The sequence below is a fragment of the Danio rerio genome, chromosome 21 (assembly GCF_052040795.2).
Source record: "Danio rerio strain M-AB ecotype USA chromosome 21, GRCz13ab, whole genome shotgun sequence".
NCBI lineage: Eukaryota > Metazoa > Chordata > Actinopteri > Cypriniformes > Danionidae > Danio > Danio rerio.
The window spans coordinates 31807153-31828421 of NC_141041.1; the positions used below are offsets into that span (position 1 = coordinate 31807153).

The 21269-nt window shown below is 31.7% G+C and overlaps 2 protein-coding genes across 49 annotated transcripts in view; one reads left to right on the top strand and one right to left on the bottom strand.

Annotated features, from left to right (window-relative positions):
* nrxn2a (neurexin 2a) overlaps positions 1–21269 on the bottom strand; it is a 762095-nt gene that overhangs the window by 282997 nt on the left and 457829 nt on the right.
* The window catches only part of LOC147838859 (uncharacterized), a 29301-nt gene that overhangs the window by 4359 nt on the left and 3673 nt on the right, over positions 1–21269 (top strand). For 2 of the 14 annotated variants that reach the window (XM_087301717.1, XM_087301720.1), the window contains exons 5-14: positions 732–1431; positions 2677–2727; positions 3380–3430; positions 3868–3922; positions 4527–4635; positions 6356–6406; positions 7406–7460; positions 8602–8652; positions 9857–9911; positions 10662–10719. In XM_087301717.1, the coding sequence (XP_087157843.1) occupies positions 1309–1431; positions 2677–2727; positions 3380–3430; positions 3868–3922; positions 4527–4594 (348 nt within the window). In that variant the 5' untranslated portion in view covers positions 732–1308 and the 3' untranslated portion in view covers positions 4595–4635; positions 6356–6406; positions 7406–7460; ... (1 more) ...; positions 9857–9911; positions 10662–10719. Of the gene's footprint in view, positions 1–731; positions 1432–2676; positions 2728–3379; positions 3431–3867; positions 3923–4526; positions 4636–6355; positions 6407–6686; positions 6741–7405; positions 7461–8601; positions 8653–9856; positions 9912–10661; positions 10759–21269 lie in introns of those variants that run through there. The other 12 variants (XR_015520423.1, XM_087301721.1, XR_015520427.1 and 9 more) reach the window with 12 other exon arrangements.

The window sequence follows — 21269 nt, forward strand, 5'->3', positions numbered from 1 at the left end:
TATATAATAATACATTTAATATGGGTGTAGCGATACATTATTATATTGAGAATCGCAATATAACAATTCAAAGTTTTTTCTTTAGATTAGCCTCTATTCACACGGTGAGTATTATGCGTAAGATTAAACGTTTACACAGTGGCAGTATAAACTACTGTTGTTAAATGATGAAAATAATGCAAGATGAAATCTGATGATGACAAATGCCTGATTATACTAGTGAAAATGATCTATTTGCATGTGGACCATAAGAGAGTGCAAGCATACATCTAACACTTATCTTCAGAATTTTGAATTTGTATTCTGATGTCATCTCTGTCCTGTGCATTAAAGACCAATTTAAAGTTTAACATGCCAGATCTATGCAAAATTGAGCATTTTAACCATTACTAGGCCTACATATTATAATAATATTGTTTTTTACCACATTTGAGAAATAACAAATATTACTAATATTTAAAGCTTTTTTTATAGCTTACAATATTGAGATATCAAGAGAAACAATGTCAAGTTTGCTGACCTAGCAATAGGCTATTGTTTTAATATCTGTGTGTTTGCTCATGGTTTATGGGGACCAAGTATGTCTACTGAATGTGACTTAGCAGTAGGCTATTGTTTTGTTAAATCTGTTTATTCATGGTTTATGAGGACATGGTTTGTTATGCGAGACTTAAAGCTTTCAGTAAGTGAATGTCATGTTTTCTTCATCTTTCTTTGCTTCTCTCTTTCAGCGCCTCCATGAGCCTGTGGCTTTAACCAACACAAACAGAGTTGTCTTCTACAGAGGTTTGTTAATTATTTTGTCATGCTAATTTGACACTCCTTAAAGGGATAGTTCATCCAAAAAGTGCAATTGTCTCATTTTTTGATCACCCTTTACTTGTCTCAAACCTTTATTGGGATATTTCTTCTGTTAAAGACAAAAGAAGATACTTAGAAAAAATATGGAAACCTGTAACCATAGACTTCCATATTATTGGTGTTTTCTGTTGTGGAAGTCAATGATTGCAGGTTTTCTTCTTCCATCAAAATATCTTGTTTTTGTTGTTTAACAGAAGTAATAAACCCTTAAAGGTTTGGAACACTTGAGGGTAAATTAATAGTAAGTAAATATAATTTTTTGTGTGAATCATCCCTTTAAGTGCTAAAATGACAGTTTCATATTTCTACTACATTCAACGTAGCAGTCCTGTGTGTTTAGTCATGGTTTATGAGGACCAAGAATGTTTATTTTATGTGAGTTAGCAGCAAGCTATTGTTTTATTAAATCTGTGTGTTTACTCATAGTTTATGAGGACATGATTGGTTATGCAAGACTTGAAGCTTTCAGTAAGTGAATCATGTTTTCTTCATCTTTCTTTGCTTCTCCCTTTCGGTACCTCCATGAGCCCGTCGCTTGGACAAACACAAACAGAGTTGTTTTCTACAGAGGTTTGTTAATTCTTTTGTCAAGCTATTTTGACACTCCTTAAAGGCATGGTTCACCCAAAAATGAACATTTACTCACTATTAATTTACCCTCAAGTGTTTCAAACCTTTATGGGTTTCTTTTTTTCTGTTTAATAAAACAAATGAGATACGTTGAAAAAAGATGGAAACATGTAACCATTGACTTACATAATAGAAAACACAAATAATATGAAAGTCAATGGTTACAGGTTTCCATCGTTTTTCAAAGTATTTTCTTTTGTGTTTAACAGAAAAAAGAAACCCTTAAAGGTTTGGAACACTTGAGGGTAAATTAATAGTGAGTAAATGTTAATTTTTGTGTGAATCATCCCTTTAAGTGCTAAAATGACAGTTTCCTATTTCTGCTAAATGCAGTGTAGCAGTCCTGTGTGTTTAGTCATGGTTTATGAGGACCAAGTATGTCTATTAGATGTGACTTAGCAGTAGGATATTGTTTTAATCTGTGTTTACTCATGGTTTATGAGGACACAGTATGTGTAGGTTTACATGGTGCTACCAGTAGACTATTATAACATGTGTTTCTTCATGGTTTATGAGGGCATTTTTTGTTATGCGAGACTTCAAACAGTTAGTAAACAAATGTTACATTTTCTTTATCTTTGTTTCTCTCTTTCAGTACCTCTATGAGCTCGTCACTTTGACAAACACAGAGTTGTCTTTTTAAAGGGATAGTTCTCCCAAAAAGTACAATTGTGTCATCATTTGCTCACCCTTTAATTGTCTCAAACCTTTTTGGGGTTATTTATTCTGTTAAAGACAAAAGAAAATACTTACAAATAATATGGAAGTGAATGATTACAGGTTTCCATCTTTTTTTGTTTTCTACCATGGAAGTCAATGATTGCAGATTTTCTTCCACTAAATGTCTTGTTTTTGTTTTTTTATCAGAAGAAATAAACATGTAAAGGTTTGGAACCCTTGAGGGTAAATTGTTAGTGAGTAAATGTTCATTTTTGGGTGAATCATCCCTTTAAGTGCTAAAATAACAGTTTCATATTTCTGCTAAATGCAGTGTAGCAGTCCTGTGTGTTTTGTCATGGTTTATGAGGACACTGTATGTAGAATGCAATGTTAGCAGTAGACTATTGTTTTATAACGTGTGTGTTTCTTCATGGTTTATGAGGACATGATTGGTTAAACGACACTTGAAGCTTTCAGTAAGCGAATCTCATGTTTTCTTCATCTTTCTTTACTTTTCTCTTTCAGCACCTCCATAAGCCAGTCGCTTTGGCAAACACAGAGTTGTCTTCTACAGAGGTTTGTTAATTCTTTTGTCAAGCTATTTTGGTACTTCTTGAAAGGATAGTTTTACCCAAAAATGAACATTTACTCACTATTTGTTTACCCTCAAGTGTTCCAAACCTTTATGGTTTTCTTGTTTCTGTTTAACAAAACAAATAAGATACTTTGAAATAAGATAGAAACCTGTAACCATTGACTTCCATAGTAGTAAAAAACAAGTAATATAAAAGTCAATGGTTACAGGTTTCCATCGTTTTTCAAAGTATGTTTTGTTTTTAACAAAAGAAATAAACCCTTAAAGGTTTGGAACACTTGAGGGTAAATTAATAGTGAGTAAATGTTAATTTTTAGGTGAACCATCCCTTTAAGTGCTAAAATGACAGTTTCCTATTTCTGCTAAATGCAGTGTAGCAGTCCTGTGTGTTTAGTCATGGTTTATGAGGACCAAGTATGTCTATTAAATGTGACTTAGCAGTAGGTTGTTTTATTAAATCTGTGTATTTACTCATGGTTTATGAGGACACAGTATGTGTAGGTTGACATAGTGCTAGCAGTAGACAATTATAATGTGTGTTTCTTCGTGATTTATAAAGGCATGATTTGTTATGCGTGACTTAAAGTAATTTAACAATGTTAAAAAAATCTTATCTTTGCTTCTCTTTTTCAGTACCTCCCTGAGCCCGTCACTTTGACCAACACAGAGTTGTCTTCTACAGAGGTTTGTTTATTCTTTTGTCATGTTATTTTGACACTCCTTAAAGGGATAGTTCACCCAACAGTACAATTGTGTCCTCATTTGCCTACCCTTTACTTGTTTCTTTATTTGTTCTGTTAAAGACAAAACAAAATACTTTTAAAAAGATGTAAACCTGTAATTCATAGTAAGTAAATGTTCATTTTTGGGTGAACCATCCCTTTAAGTGCTAAAATGACAGTTTCTTAATTAGACTAAATGCAGTGTAGCAATCCTGTGTGTTTAGTCATGGTTTATGAGGACACAGTATGTGTAGGTTTACAATGTTAGCAGTAGACTGTTGTTTTATAACGTGTGTGTTTCTTCATGGCTTATGAGGACATGATTGGTTTTGTGAGACTTAAAGCTTTCAGTAAGCGAATGTCATGTTTCCTTCATCTTTCTTTGCTTCTCTCTTTCAGTACCTCCATGAGCCAGTCACTTTGTCAAACACAAACAGAGTTGTCTTCTACAGAGGTTTGTTAATTCTTTTGTAATGCTATTTTGACACTTCTTAAAGGGATAGTTCACCCAAACAGTACAATTGTGTCATCATTTGCTCACCCTTTACTTGTTTTAAATCTTTATGGGTTTATTTTTTCTGTTAAACACAAAAGAAGATACTTTGAAAAAAGATGGAAACTTGTGACCATTGACTTCCATATTTTTTGTGTTTTCTATTATGGAAGTCATTGATTGCAGGTTTTCTTCTTCCATCATAATATCTTGTTTTTGTTGTTTATCAGAAGAAATAAGCACATAAAAGTTTGGAACACTTGAGGGTAAATTAATAGTAAGTAAATGTTCATTTTTGAGTGAACCATCACTTTAAATGCTAAAATTACAGTTTCCTTTTTCAGCTAAATGCAATGTAGCGGTCCTGTGTGTTTAGTCATGGTTTATGAGGACACAGTATGTCTATTTAATGTGACTTAGTATGTGTAGTTTTACATAGTGCTAGCAGTAGACTATTATAACTTGTGTTTCTTTATGGTTTATAAGGGCATGGTTTGTTATGCAAAACTTAAAACAATAAGTAAACGAATGGTAAATTTTCTTTATCTTTGCTTCTCTCTTTCAGTACCTTCAGTACCTTTGAAAAACACAAACAGAGTTGTCTTCTACAGAGGCTTGTTAATTCTTTTGTAATGCTATTTTGACACTCCCTAAATGGATAGTTCACCCAAACGGTACAAATGTGTCATTATTTGCTTACATTTTACTTTGGGTAATTTCTTCTGTTAAAGACAAAAGAAAGTACTTTAAAAAAAGATGTAAACCTGTAACCATAGACTTCCATAGTAGAAAACACAAATAATATGAAAGTCAATATTCATTGGTTTTCAAAGTATCTTTTGTGTTTAACAGAAGAAATAAACCCATAAAGGTTTGGAACACTTGAGGGTAAATTAATGGAGTAAATGTTAATTTTTGGATGAACATGGTTTATGAGGACACAGTATGTGTAGGTTTACATAGTGCTAGCAGTTGACTTATAATTTGTTTCTTCATGGTTTATAAGGGCATGGTTTGTTATGCGTGACTTAAAAAGTCCCTTCAAGTGCTAAAATTACAGTTTCCTATCTCTGCTAAATGCAGTGTAGCAGTCCTGCGTGTTTAGTCATGGTTTATAAGGACCAAGTATGTCTATTAGATGTGACTTAGCAGTAGACTATTGTTTTATTAAATCTGTGTATTTCTTCAGGGTTTATGAGGACATTATTGGTTATGCGAGACTTAAAGTTTTCAGTAGTTTTCTTCATCTTTCTTTGCTTCTCGCTTTTAGTACCTATATGAGCCCGTCACTTTGACAAACACAAAGACTTGTCTTCTACAGAGGTTTTTGTAATTGTTTTGTCAAGCTATTTTGGTACTTGAAACCAATCATGTCCTCATAAACCATGAAGAAGCACACATTATAAAACAACAGTCTTCTGTTAACATTGTAAAACTACACATACTGTGTCCTCATAAACCATGAAGAAACACAGATTTAATAAAAAAAACATTCTACTGCTAAGTCACATCCAATAGTCATACTTGGTCCTCATAAACCATGACTAAACACACAGGACTGCTACACTGCATTTAGCAGAAATAGGAAACTGTCATTTTAGCACTTAAAGGGATGATTCACCCAGAAATTAACATTTACTCACCATTAATTTAGCCTCAAGTGTTCCAAATCTTTATGGGTTTCTTTTTTTCTGTTTGACAAAACAAATAAGATACTTTGAAAAAAGATGGATACCTCTAACCATTGACTTTCATATTATTTTTGTTTTCTGTTATGGAAGTCATTGATTGCAGGTTTTCTTCTTCTGTCAAAATATCTAGTTTGTTTGTTGGTTTGGAACACTTGAGGGTAAATTAATAGTGAGTAAATGTTCATTTTTGGGTGATCAATCTCTTTGAGTGTTAAAATGACAGTTTCCTATTTTTACTAAATGCAATTTAGCAGTCCTGTGTGTTTAGTCATGGTTTATGAGGACCAAGTATGTCTATTGGATGTGAGTTAGCAACAGGCTATTGTTTTATTAAATCTGTGTGTTTACTCATGGTTTATGAGGACACAGTATGTGTAAGTTTACATAGTGCTAGCAGTTGACTTATAACTTGTTTCTTCATGGTTTATAAGGGCATGGTTTGTTATGCGTGACTTAAAAAGTCCCTTCAAGTGCTAAAATAACAGTTTCCTATTTCTGCTAAATGCAGTGTAGCAGTCCTGTGTGTTTAGTCATGGTTTATGAGGACCAAGTATGTCTGTTGGATGTGACTTAGCAGTAGACTATTGTTTTATTAAATCTGTGTGTTTCTTCATGGTTTATGAGGGCATAGTTTGTAATGCAAAAATTAAAACAGTTAGTAAACCAATGTAAAATTTTCTTTATCTTTGCTTCTCTCTTTCAGTACCCCAATGAGCTAAATGCTTCGACAAACACAGAGTTGTCTTCTAAAGAGGTTTGTTAATTCTTTTGTCAAGCTATTTTGACACTCCTTAAAGGGATAGTGCACCCAAAAATGACAATTGTGTCATAATTTGCTCACCCTTTACTTGTTCCAAACATTTATAGGTTTAATTATTTTGTTAAAGACAAAATGAAATACTTAAAAAAAGATGGAAACCTGTAACCATTGACTTTCATATTATTTGTGTTTTCTATTGTGGAAGTCAATGATTGCAGATTTTCTTCTTCCATCAAAATATCTTGTTTTTGTTGTTTATCAGAAGAAATAAACACATAAAATGAGCTCGTCACTTTGACAAACACAAACAGAGGTGTCTTCTACAGAGGTTTGTTAATTCTTTTGTCAAGCTTTTTTGACACTCGTTAAAGGGATAGTACACCCAAAAATGGCAATTGTGTCATAATTTGCTCATCCTTTACTTGTTTTAAACGTTATGGGTTTAATTCTTCTGTTAAAGACAAAAGAAAATACTTTAAAAAAAAAAGATGTAAACCTGTAACCATTGACTACCATAATAGAAAAAACAAATAATATGAAAGTCAATGGTTACAGGTTTTCATCGGTTTTCAAAGTATCTTTTGTGTTTAACAGAAGAAATAAACCCATAAAGGTTTGGAACACTTGAGGGTAAATTAATAGTGAGTAAATGTTAATTTTTGGATGAATCATCCCTTTAAATGCTAAAATTACAGTTTCCTATTTTAGCTAAATACAATGTAGCAGTCCTGTGTGTTTAGTCATGGTTTACGAGGACCAAGTATGTCTATTGGATGAGACTTAGCAGTAGACTATTGTTTTATTAAATCTGTGTGTTTCTTTATGGTTTATGAGGACACAGTATGTGTAGGTTTACAATGTTAGCAGTAGACTTGTTTTATAGTGTGTGTGTTTCTTCATGGTTTATGAGGACATGATTGGTTTTGCAAGACTTAAAGCTTTCAGTAAGCGAATGTCATGTTTTCTTCATCTTTCTTTTCTTCTCTCCTTCAGCACCTCCATAAGCCAGTCACTTTGTCAAACACAAACAGAGTTGTCTTCTACAGAGGTTTGTTAATTCTTTTGTAATGCTATTTTGATACTCCTTAAAGGCATAGTTCACCCAAACAGTACAATTTTGTCATAATTTGCTCACCCTTTACTTGTTCCAAACCTTTATAGGTTTAATTCTTCTGTTAAAGACAAAATAAAACACTTAAAAAATGGAAACCTGTAACCATTGACTTCCATATCATTTGTGTTTTCTATTGTGGAAGTCAATGATTGCAGGTTTTTTTCTTCCATCAAAATATCTTGTTTTTGATTTTTATCAGAAGAAATAAACCCTTAAAGGTTTGGAACACTTGAGGGTAAATTAATAGTGAGTAAATGTTAATTTTTGGGTGAACCATCACTTTAAGTGCTAAAATGACAGTTTCCTATTTTTACTAAATGCAGTTTAGCAGTCCTGTGTGTTTAGTCATGGTTTATGAGGACCATGTATGTCTATTGGATGTGACTTAGCAGTAGGTTGTTGTTTTATTAAATCTGTGTGTTTCTTCATGGTATATGAGGACACAGTATGTGTAGGTTTACATAGGTTTACATAGTGCTAGCAGTAGACTATTATAACATGTTTCTTCATGGTTTATGAGGGCATAGTAAAGGGATACTACACCCAAAAGTACAATTGTGTCATCATTTGCTCACCCTTTAGTTGTTTTAAATTTTTATGGGTTTATTTTTTCTGTTAAACACAAAAGAAGATACTTTGAAAAAAGGTGGAAACCTGTAAATATTGACTTCCATATTTTTTGTGTTTTCTATTATGGAAGTCAATGATTGCAGGTTTTCTTCTTCCATCAAAATACCTTGTTTTGTTGTTTATCAGAAGAAATAAACCTATAAAGGGTTGGAATGCTTTGGGGTATATTAATAGTAAGTAAATTTTCATGTTTGGATGAACCATCCTTTTAAGTGCTAAAATAACAGTTTCCTATTTCTGCTAAATGCAGTGTAGCAGTCCTGTGTGTTTAGTCATGGTTTATGAGGACCAAGTATGTCTATTGGATGTGACTTAGCAGTAGACTATTGTTTTATTAAATCTGTGTGTTTCTTCATGGTTTATGAGGGCATAGTTTGTAATGCAAAACCTAAAACAGTTAGTAAACCAATGTAAAATTTTCTTTATCTTTGCTTCTCTCTTTCAGTACACCAATGAGCTAAATGCTTCGACAAACACAGAGGTGTCTTCTACAGAGGTTTGTTAATTCTTTTGTCAAGCTGTTTTGACATTCCTTAAAGGGATAGTTCACCCAAAAATGACAATTATGTCATCATATGCTCACCCTTTACTTGTTCCAAATGTTTAATTATTTTCTTTAAAGACAAAATAAAATACTTTAAAAAAGATGGAAACCTGTAATCATTGACTCTCATATTATTGTTTTTTTCTATTGTGGAAGTCAATGATTGCAGGTTTTTTTCTTCCATCAAAATATCTTGTTTTTGTTTTTTTATCAGAATTAATAAACCCTTAAAGGTTTGGAACACTTGAGGGTAAATTCATAGTAAGTAAATGTTCATTTTTGAGTGAACCATCCCTTTAAGTGCTAAAATGACAGTTTCCTATTTTTACTAAATGCAGGTTAGCAGTCCTGTGTGTTTAGTCATGGTTTATGAGGACCAAGTATGTCTATTGGATGTGACTTAGCAGTAGGTTGTTGTTTTATTAAATCTGTGTGTTTCTTCATGGTATATGAGGACACAGTATGTGTAGGTTTACATAGGTTTACATAGTGCTAGCAGTAGACTATTATAACATGTTTCTTCATGGTTTATGAGGGCAGAGTAAAGGGATACTACACCCAAAAATGACAATTGTGTCATCATTTGCTCACCCTTTACTTGTTTTAAATCTTTATGGGTTTATTTTTCTGTTAAACACAAAAGAAGATGGAAACCTGTAACCATTGACTTTCATATTTTTTGTGTTTTCTATTATGAAAGTCAATGATTGCAGGTTTTCTTCTTCCATCAAAATATCTTGTTTTTGTTGTTTGTCAGAAGAAATAAACCCTTAAAGGGTTGGAATGGTTTGGGGTATATTAATAGCAAGTACATTTTCATTTTTGGATGAACCATTTTTTTAGGTGCTAAAGTAACAGTTTCCTATTTCTGCTAAATGCAGTGTAGCAGTCCTGTGTGTTTAGTCATGGTTTATGAGGACCAAGTATGTCTTGGATGTGACTTAGCAGTAGACTATTGTTTTATTAAATCTGTGTGTTTCTTCATGGTTTATGAGGACACCGTATGTGTAGGTTTACAATGTTACCAGTAGACTGTCATTTTATAACGTGTGTGTTTCTTCATGGTTTATGAGGACATGATTGGTTTTGCAAGACTTAAAGCTTTCAGTAAGCGAATGTCATGTTTCCTTCATCTTTCTTTACTTTTCTCTTTCAGCACCTCCATAAGCCAGTCGCTTTGACAAACACAAACAGAGCTGTCTTCTACAGAGGTTTGTTAATTCTTTTGTAATGCTATTTGACACTCCTTAAAAGGATAGTTCACCCAAAAATGACAATTTTGTCATCATTTGCTCATCCTTCACTTCCTTCAATCTGTGTTTCTTCATGGTTTATGAGGACACAGTATGTGTAGTTTTACATGGTGCTAGCAGTAGACTATTATAACATGTGTTTCTTCATGGTTTATGAGGGCATGGTTTGTTATGCTTGACTTTAAAAGTAAGTAAACGAATGTTGAATTTCCTTTATCTTTGCTTTTCTGTTTCAGTACCTCCATGAGCCAGTCGCTTTGACCAACACAGAGTTGTTTTCTACAGAGGTTTGTTAATTCTTTTGTCAAGAATTAACAAACCTCTGTAGAAAACATCTCTGTGACTGGCTCATACCCAAAAATGACAAATGTGTCATCATTTGCACACCCTTTATGGGTTTACTTTTTCTGTTAAACACAGAAGAAGATGGAAGATGAAAACCTGCACTCATTGACTTCCATATTTTTGGTGTTTTTATTTTGGAAGTCAATAATTGCAGGTTTTCTTCTTCCATCAAAATACCTTGTTTTTTGTTTAACAGAAAAAATAAACTTGTAAAGTAGAAAAGTCCAATAGTAGGAAAAATAATAACATGGAAGTCAATGAGTGCACGTTTTAATTTATTAAGAAAATAAACTAATAATAATTAAAATAATAAAATAATTTAAATAAGTGAATAATAATGTCTCTCTCACTTTCTCCCTTCAGGAAATAACAGGTGAATCTTGACAGAAATCCAGGAAGCCAGACAGTGATGGTGGTGATGGTAAGAATTTCTGTCAATAACAATGCAGGAAGAAACTAAGTAACTAAAATTACTTTGAAAATAATGTGCATTTTAGGCCTTTTTTATTTTAAGCAAATTTTAAGCATGATCTAAAGGGTTGAGTTTATTTTCTTAATGAGTTATAGGTGTATTTTGAGAATAAACCAATCAGAGTCTCATCTCCCATTCCCTTTAATAACCTTGCATCGTGTCATAAGCGCATTTGCTATTTACAAGACGTAAAGTAAGTTTAAGTGGAAAAACTGAGCATTTCACAAGCAAACAGTTAACAGTTATTTTTAACAGAAAACTGTTAAACAGAGCATCTACCGCGCGAGAATGAGAGATAAATGATCTACTTTCACTTTCGCTCTTGGTGGATAGGAAAATCTTTACGTACAGACATCAGTTAGCCTAATAATAATAATTAATTGCGTTTGTTAAGCGCAAATATTTGTTTCAAAACTATTTCTAAATGCAGTTCTAATTTTCAGCAAATGAATAAATGAACAATAATAACTAAGTGTTGTCATAAACCTGAGTTATATCCTAAAAAACATGTTGCCCGCATATGGTCTAAAACCTGCAGGTGGGCAAATCTAAGCTTTTTTTTAATAAAACAAATATAAATATAGATATAATAATTAATACTGCTAATAATAACATACAAAAGCAAATTGTTATGAATGAACTGAAAAAAACTTTTGCGTCGCGCATTGCGCCACATTACGCCGGGTGTATGATAGGGCCCTTAAGTGCAATGAGGGTTAATTTTGGAAAATAGAATTAAAGAAATAAAAGCTAACTAAAATGAAATCACAAACACATAGTACAAACAAATAAGTAGGCCTGAATAAATAAATAAAGCAGTGTTTTAGCCAAAATACAAAGAGATGTTCAGTGTTTGCTGTTTTGATAGGACTAAGACAGTCATTAAATAAGCTTTTTCATTTACGTTTTTATTTACATTTTTGTTGTTGATTATATTTTACTATCTCATTTTATGTCTAAATTATTGTACATAACAATAAATGAATAATAAAAAATAAATGAATAATAAAAATAGGCCTAAATAATTATTTATTTAAAGACATTGCGGCGAAACACTGAGAAACGGTCCAGTGCATGATCTAAAGAGCTTAAGTTGAATGCTACTTCATCAAAAGCATAAAAATAAATTGACCTACCTCAAGCAGATCACTAAAAGTATAATACAAATAGTTTTGCCGCAAGACATAAATTAAGTTTCACAGGTTTATTTTTAATAATTTAGTTTCAGTTCAGTTCTGTTTTTTTTCTTTTTTTTTCTTCAAAACGTAGCCTATACAGTAGCTGTAAATACTTTTCTATTTGTAAATAAAGATAAACAATGAAACAAAGCATTATAATTTCTTCATTAATCAATACATACTTGTGAACAAGTTTATTATCATTGTAAACTTGTTAAGTTCAATGAGGATTCATTATAGAATTAAAGAATAAAGAAGACATAAAGAATTAAAAGACAACTAAAATGAAAGTACAAGCATAAATGCAATGAGTAGGTCTTATTAAATAAAGCAGTGTTTTAGCCTAAATATAGAGATAAACAGTGTTTGTTATTTTAAAGTGATAGGACTAAGATGGTCAATAAATAAGCTTTTTATTTACCTATTAATTCACAGTTTTAATTTACATTTTGTTGATTATATTTTACTCTTATTTTTACCTATTTAAAATCTTATTTTTTTCTTATTATTACTCTTATTTTACTTTTATTATATTTATATTTTACTATTATGTTATTTTGTCTCAATTACTGTACATTAATAGCAAATTAATATTTAAGTTGGCCTAATTATTTATTTAAAAACATTACCAGCGAAATACTGAGAAACGGTCTGGCGCTATTTTTATATACAGGCCTATCATAATTTTAAAGAAAGCTGCAAGGTGTGCTACATTATTTAAAATTATTTTTTCTGTCTGTTACTTGAAGTTCAGTGCGTGTGCGCTGAGAGACAAGGCAATATTGACAAAATATTGAATTTTGTTTTTTATATTGCATTGCATTAATTTGCAGAGATGTTTTATAGTTTATACAGGCCTAAAATAAACGCTTTGGTACAGAGTTATTATTTTAAAACAAACCTGTGTTTGTAATGATAGATGTAGGTGTCACAAAATACTTTTTAAATCAGTGTTTTTATTAATATGATTATTATTTATTGTGAACAACACTTAATAAATACTGAAATGTCCTTAATACACACCTTATTTTTTTATCAATTACAGTGCTTCCCGCTAGGGCTGCTCTATTATGGGAAAAATCATAATCACGATTATTTTGGTCATAATTTTTATCACAATTATTCAAAATGATTATCAGTTCAAGTCAAAATTATTAGGGCTCCTGTGAAATTATTATTATTATTTTTTATAAATATTTCCCAAATTATGTTTAACAGATTCAGGAATTTTTCACAGTATTTCCTATAATATTTTTTCCTTTGGAGAAAGTCTTATTTGTTTTATTTCAGCTAAAATAAAAGCAGGTTTAAATATTTTGAAATCTATTTTAAGGTCAATATTAATAGCTCCCTTAAGCAAAATAGTTTTTGATGGTCAGCAGAAGAAATTACTGGTATACAATGACTTGCCCAATTATCCTAATTAAGCCTTTGAATCGTACTTTAATCTGAATGCTTGTATTTTGAAAAATATCTAGTAAAATATGTGCTGTCATCATACCAAAGATGAATGAAATCAGTTATAAAAAATTAGTTATTAAAACTATTATGTTTAGAAATGGGTTAAAAAAATAGTCTTTCCATTAATTAAATTGTTAGCAATTGGGGGGAAAAGGAAAGGGAAATATGTACAATAGAATAAAAATATGAAACAAACTGTGCTTTAAGCATCTTCACTGTAAAAAAAAAAAAAAAAAAACTTTGATTATAGCTACTAAAGTCCTTCAGTCAAGAACAGTGAGGGATTGTCTTTTTTTGTTGTTTGATTAATGGTAAAAACAGTCGGCAGCAGGAATATCACGCACTTTCACTTTAAGAGCAGTACGGTTCTGATTTTAGAATAAAAATATAAAACAAACTGTGCTTTAAGCATCTTCACTGTAAAAAAAAAAAAAAAAAAAAACTTTGATTATAGCTACTAAAGTCCTTCAGTCAAGAACAGTGAGGGATTGTCTTCTTTTGTTGTTTGATTAATGGTAAAAACAGTCGGCAGCAGGAATATCACGCACTTTCACTTTAAGAGCAGTACGGTTCTGATTTATGGTTTCTCTTTCACATGTCTTTTGATTCTCAACTAGTTTGTTTATTACTTAACTGAGAGTTGATATGAATAATAACTGAACTGAATCACGCTTCATAAAACCTTAACCAACCAAAATCAGTGTTAGGAAAAAGTTAAATGTTACAATCAAATGTCATTAAAAAAAATGTATTAAGTTACATTTTAAGGCATTAGTACGGAGACTCGGAAGGGACGTGATGGTGAAGAAAAAATTGGGTGGAAGAAAAAAAAACTGAGTGGGAGAAAAAAAAAAGGATGGTAGAAAAAAAAACAGTGATAGGAATATATATATATATTTTTAAGTTTTTGTTCCCTCATAAAGATGTTTTGCGTTATCCACACTTCCTGTTCACTTCATACCTGTCAACCCTCCCGTATTTTGCCATTCTGTCCCTCTATCATCCTATTGTTAAGAATTTTCCCATATTTCTCATATTTTTATTTTTGAAAGCATTCTGAAACAAATATAAAAATGTTTGCATTTACTTTCTTTCCATTAAAAGCTGTGGGTTGATCATCGCCCTTCATATGCAACCTCTGAATCAGGGAATGATAAACTGATCCCAGATCAACTTCTGTACATGCCATTTAAAGAGTAGCTAAAGTGCAGGATTCAGATCTGTGTTTAAACAGACAAATATACTTAACAATATGTAAACATGTCCGTCCTGTGTGTTTTATTTTAAACACAACTCATTTTCTCTTAAATGAGCACAAACAGTTACTTAAGTAATGGAATACTTTCATTATAGATCTGTGCATTCTTAAATTGACACCTCTGTTATGAAATAAAAGAAAATGAGAGATTCATTTGCTGCTCATCACTTGTTTGATAACAGAGGTGTCGCTTTAAATGGTGTGTATAGAAGCTGATCTGGGATCAGTTTATCATACCTAGCACATCCGTATACATGCATTCGCTAATTCACAGGTTGCATATGAAGAGCGATGATCGACCCACAGCTTTAATAGAAAGAAAGAGAAATATGGGAGAATTCCAGCAAAAACGGAAGGGTTGGGAGAATCCTGGTAAAACAGGAGGGTTGACATGTATGAAGTGAACAGGAAGTGTTTGTGGAAAAACAGTTTTGCGAGAACGCAAAACATCTGCGAGGGAACGCAAAAACTTCCAAAAGAGGATTTTTAAATAAAAATATAGTCAAGGTAAAATGTTCAAAAACTAGGTCTGACTCACTCCTTTTCTTCTGCCGTCTCATTAACACACCTTTATTAAATTACAATAATTAACAAATTGCACAAACAAACATTAATATTTAAGAGTAAAGTAATGAGCTATTTAAAAGTACACTTGAAAGAAAACCACATTTACAAGAGAGACTGTGCCTTAAAGCATATACTGCTCTGTCACACTGCTTTTATTTATTATTTTAGGTTTGTTTATGAATGAATTATTTAAGTTAAATATTTCATGTATGTGGTTTAATATTTAATTGGTCATTAAATCAAATGAAGAAGCTAGCTACTTTATTTTTTGACACTTCAACCGATCAATAAACAAAGAAATGAACAACCACAGATTATTTTATTCTCTCTGTAAAGTATTTAGATACTTAGACTACACTAAATAATTAGACTATTCTATATAGTTTTTAACATTGTTTGGGCTCAGTTGGGATTATTTGTTAATGAACTGCCACTCATCTTTCCATTAAACATTTTGATATTAAAATTATGTTTTAACTTTATGTCTCCAAGATTGCATTGTAATTTTCTAAGTTAAACTAAACTAGTTAAACTAGACAATTAAAATATGCTGTAAAAAAGTTTAGGTTGATAACTATTTTATTTTGGCTGGAAATGATTTACTGCTGGTTTTATCTGACCAGAGAACAACACAATGTTGGAATTGACATAGTAGCATTGTGTAAAGTGCGATATGAGACAGCATATTTAATCCTTGCACTATTTTAAGTGAATGCATATGTATTCCACCGACTCCAAAATTAGGAGTTAAGAGTCTCATCCAAAAAACCCAGAACCGAACATCCCTAATCGACGCCCCATTGATGTTTCTTTGAACATCAGGTGCCATTATTAACTGTTTATCAAGTTAAATTTCAAACTGAACCTATAACTGTTTTTGATTAATTCAAAGTATAGCCCAGACTATTTTTTTCCTTTTCAAAAGCAGTAGCAGTATAGCCTAAACAGGACAGTTTTACAAATGTACAGATAAGCATTTTTATAACTGAACATCACAAAAGGCCTACAAGAATTTTCAGTCCATTTTTATATACAGGCCTATTATAATTTTAAAGAAAACTGCTAGGTGGGCTATATTATTTTAATTCTAGCCTATATTATTTTTATTAATTTCCTCTGTATCTGTCACTTGCGATTCAATGCACACGTGCTGAGCGAGACGAGAAATAAGGCAATATTGACCATTTTTTATAGGCTATAGGCCACTATAATATATAATAGTTTATTTTTACATATAGTATTGCATTCATTTGCATTGACGTTTTGTAGTTTGTAGAGGCCTAAAATGAATGCCTCGATTTGGAGTTATTTAAAACATAATCCTGCGTTTTTAACATTCTTTAAACCAATGTTTTTTATTATTATTATTTAATGTGAATAACTTTTAATTAAAAATTGTAATGTATTTATTACACCACCTTATTGGGAAAAAAAAAAACGATCAATTACAGTGCTTCCCGCAGGTTTGAAATATAGGACTTGCAGCATTGAAACACACCATTTACCCACATCACATAGTTAACTATGCGTCAAACAAAACTTAATTGCATTTTTAATAATAATTGTATTTATTATGACACTTTTTCTTTTAATGGGTTAAGGTAAAAAAAAAAAAGTATGTTACAAAAGACTGAAATCAAAAAGAAATGCTTTATGCTATTTAGGAGCAATGTGCAGCCACTGCAGGTAAAATTCGCTTTTCTCTCTCAAGTTCAAAGCAAATTAGGCTTGCCACGATAGACGGTGTTGACGGTGATACCGGTTTTAAGAAGCAACACCGGTGACATCACGTTTTTACCGTGACACCGTCCTCACATTTGTTTTTGCCAAGTATTCGTTTTTTTATTTATTTTTTTATTAAATATTTATTTTAATTAAATGGAAAATAGAATTCGTAATAATTTACTTAAGACCAGAGCATGCTTTATAATTAAAATCTGAACATAGTAATGCGTCATATTTCATTTATCACGTGAGAATAAATATGCAAGGCATACTCTCATTTTAAAAATCACGCGACCATCATCTCACAGTGTTTAATAATAAATATCCTATTTTTATTAAAACAAGAATGATGTAGCAATGCCGCGCCATTGACAAGCCAACTGCAGAGAAACAAAGCAATCATCACAGCAACTGAAGTGAGCACTTTTTCCGAAGTTCAGCTCTTCTTTTTTGCACTTTATGCATTTCATGTAAAAAAATAAAAGATGAATATGCCTACAAGAATGTAACCTGTGTGTGCGCGCGTCTTTTATCACCGAGGCCGCTGTTTTTAAAAACCAAAAGTTGCTTCATCTGTCTGGAAATATTTCGGCTTTTAATAAGTGAAAAGTTAATTTAGGTGAGCCAATATTAAAAATTGCTATAAAGTAACTGTGAAGTGCGGCTACACATCGAATCTGAGGTCTGATCTCATCTCTCTCTCGCTATCATTCAGACATCGAAACGCCACACAGGTCAAGTCGCAAAACTGAGGCTGGTACCGGCTGACAGGTAGAACAGCTGAAGCCTTTGCGAAATCTGTCAAAATACAGCGCTGAAATTAACAGGCACAAATATCTTTGAGCCAGAAAGTCACGCCTTATCTGTCAAAACGCAATTCGAGCCAATAGGAGTTGTGTAGCCTATTAATTATATTAATTCTAATAAAATGAAAACCAAATTAAACTATTCATTGCATTTTTCGATTGATAAAAATATACGTAAACGAAAAAAAATCAAAGGGTGGCTAGTTTGTATTAATGTGTCTTAATATTAATAAAAATATTCTCAGCCTATTTAAGCTTCACGGTTATATGCTGCGAACCACGTTACTGAACTACAATATCTCCGAGGGAGACTATATAACTCGATAGACAACATTACCTTGAGGGATTTTAAAAATAAAAGGTGTTTTAAAAAAGGAACAACACGCCAATCGACAACAAATAAAACATCTTGCCAGGGTATGCTGTGTGTAATCCGCCACTGACAGTGACATAAGACACCTGCGCCTGTCAACTGTGCTTGTAAGAGAGCTCAAAGCTTGTATCGATATAACCAAAAAAAGCAAGATCATATAGTTATAAATATTCCATAACAATACTTATCGAAATATTTATACATTTACATTTTGATTATTTTTTTAGCCTGTTAAATAAAATTACTTTTTACACAATGTTTAATTTCTTAACATTTCTTTCTTTTTTATTTAAAGTTTATATATAAAATGAGTGCTAGCTTGTTTAGTTGTGATCATTATGCAAGGATCATATTTCATATTCGGTTTATTCTTCACTAGCCTATAAATTCGTTAATCAGGCTATTTTATAAACGGATTGTTCATAAGGACTAAGCTATTAATATATAATGCTATAGGCTAAATAATACATTAAGAAATTGAAGTCAGGTAGGACAACAAAAGACAACCAAACATGTTCCCCCTGTTAGCAAATGTAACCAAAAAGTATCTTTACTTGCAACAAGCTGCTCATCTGAGGGTGTGTTCAGCACGATGGGGAACATAGTGAGCCCCACAAGATCCCATCTTAAGCCAGAGATGGTCAACATATTGGCCAGGATTCCTCGCAAAGAACAAGTAAACCTCACTGTTAATAAATGCCAATTTACAATGTTTTATTTATTTATTTATTTTTAAAGACTGTGTCAACCTGTCATTTTTGTAATGTAATTTTGAAAGTTTTTCTTTTATATTTGTTTCTTGTTCATTCGTTTAATCTTATTTAACTTTGTGCAATTTAATTACTTATCTTGCTATTTTATTTTCTTATTCGTTTTAAAAACATTCTAACATTCATCACATTCGTCCATTCAAACAATTTACGCCGAATTGGCAATTCCCGCAAAAGTGAAAGTATTATATGCATTTATAAGCTATTTAAAAGCAGAAAGAAAAGAGGAAACCCCGACCCCCACTATGATACCGGTATTACCGGTGTTGTCACATGTCGATTAACCGGTGGGGAAATTTCCTCATCGTCACAACCTTAATTTGAATGCCAAAGGATTTTAGATGTGTATATAAAATAGCCTATGTAAAATATTAACATCATCAAATTAATAAAATAATGAAAAATTTGAAATAAATGACAGAAAAGTTAATAAAAACAGACATTCTCTAAAAAATATAAAAATCGCAATATTAAAATGAGTAGATTTTTTAAAATAAAATGCGTTGATTAACTATTAATATTGGTGTATATATTTTACAGCCAGTCTAGATCTCATTACGTCCTCTCCCGAGTATAAAGCCGAAGTTTTTCTTAGTCGTTTACATTAAAGAATCTATTATTTACTTTTTCTCTCTGTATCGCGGCTGAGTGTGCGCTGTCAGCTGAATATAGGCTTAAATTAAATCTAAAAAGCAACTAGCCTGCGAGCTAATATTTGTTCTTTTTTTTTCGCATAACAGCCAATTTCAACCGCGAGGAGATACCAACAGCTTGATATGCAACATTTTCTAAAATGTTATTTATAAACAATTAAACAAAATAAAAAAATAAAAACAATTCACAAAAAATGATTTAGTGTGTGTTTTTTTTAAAGATTGGATTAGCCTATTTCACAGTGTGTAAACATTAGAAATAATAATTAGGCTAAAACACAGTAGATTACCCCTTCATTTAGATATGTCGTTGTTTGGGAAACTCTCCCCTGGTCTAGAAGCTTCTCTAGCTTCTTATCTGCTCCACAAGCGCAGCACGCTTCTTCCTCTGGCTCTGCACCAGGGCTGGGTTTCCCAAACAACAACGTAACTCGCGGCAGAAATATCATAGTACAATGTGTCGTTTGGGAAAAGAACGACGTAGTGACAAGTGTGTCCCAAAACCTGTAGTTTCTCGGTCACAGATCTATTGTTTGACCCACATTAGTTATAACGTAAAATGCCCATAATGATGCTCTAAACGAGGTGGTAACAATTTCTTTAGAGAGAGAAAAAAAAATCATTATTTTATTTGCAAATTATATTGTTTTACACAATCACACATTTAAAAAAAATCTATCATAGTTTTGGTGAAAACATGCACTTATTTTCCATATTAATTGAAATATATATAACGGCACATATAAGACCTATTTTTGTTTCCTTTACAAATATTATTAAGAATTTCATTTCTAATTTCATATATAAATCATTAATGGTTTTAGGCCTAATTTACAGTAGGCTATTTATTTAGAAATAGAAAAAACTTTTTAATATAATATTAATTATTATTATTATTATTAAAGTAGGATATTGCAAACAATATGCAAAATAAATGCAAACAATATTCCATGACTCCAATATCAATTGCTACGAGCCTAATATAGAAATTTTAATTAACACGTAGTTCAGTCCATAAGTTGCTGTGAATAGAAACAGCCTATATAAGCCTACATTACCAGAAGTTGGCCTATAGGTAAAAGGTATATAACCGGGGATTTTGTTTCAACCTTGCTTGTGAAATATACTCAAGATATACCCCTGCCCTCATCTCAAACAAAATGTTTGCCTATTAATGAAGCAGCCTGTCTGAGGTGTTAATGGGGCATTGCGCTTTAACCGATAACAACAACAACCCAAAAGCGCTAAATTGGTTACAGGGGTTGCTTTAGAAAATTGCCTAATAATAATAGTAGTAGTAGTAATAATAATAATAATAACTACTGGCATGTTTAAAACTAAAGTTGTTTTTACTTCGGTTGCACCACATGCTCTTAAGGCAAACCGTAGTTAGTAAGGTCATAAGCTCTCCGTAAAGTCATACGTAGTTGCATTAAATCACCTAATATCAAATAAAAAGTGTTTCAATTGTTAAACTGATTTAGAATTCTGCAACTAATGCATCTACATATAACTGTTCTTTGAAAATTTGCTGTGAATGCACACAAATTACACAAAGTTATCAAAACATAAAACTTGATTTTTTAAATATTCTACACGTTAAAGAAAAAATAGCAGGGAGAAAAAACCCAGTCATAAAGAAATGTATGTTAAAACAAAACACTCCTTGAAACAAAATTAAACTCTTCATTCACAAACCGAAAGAAAT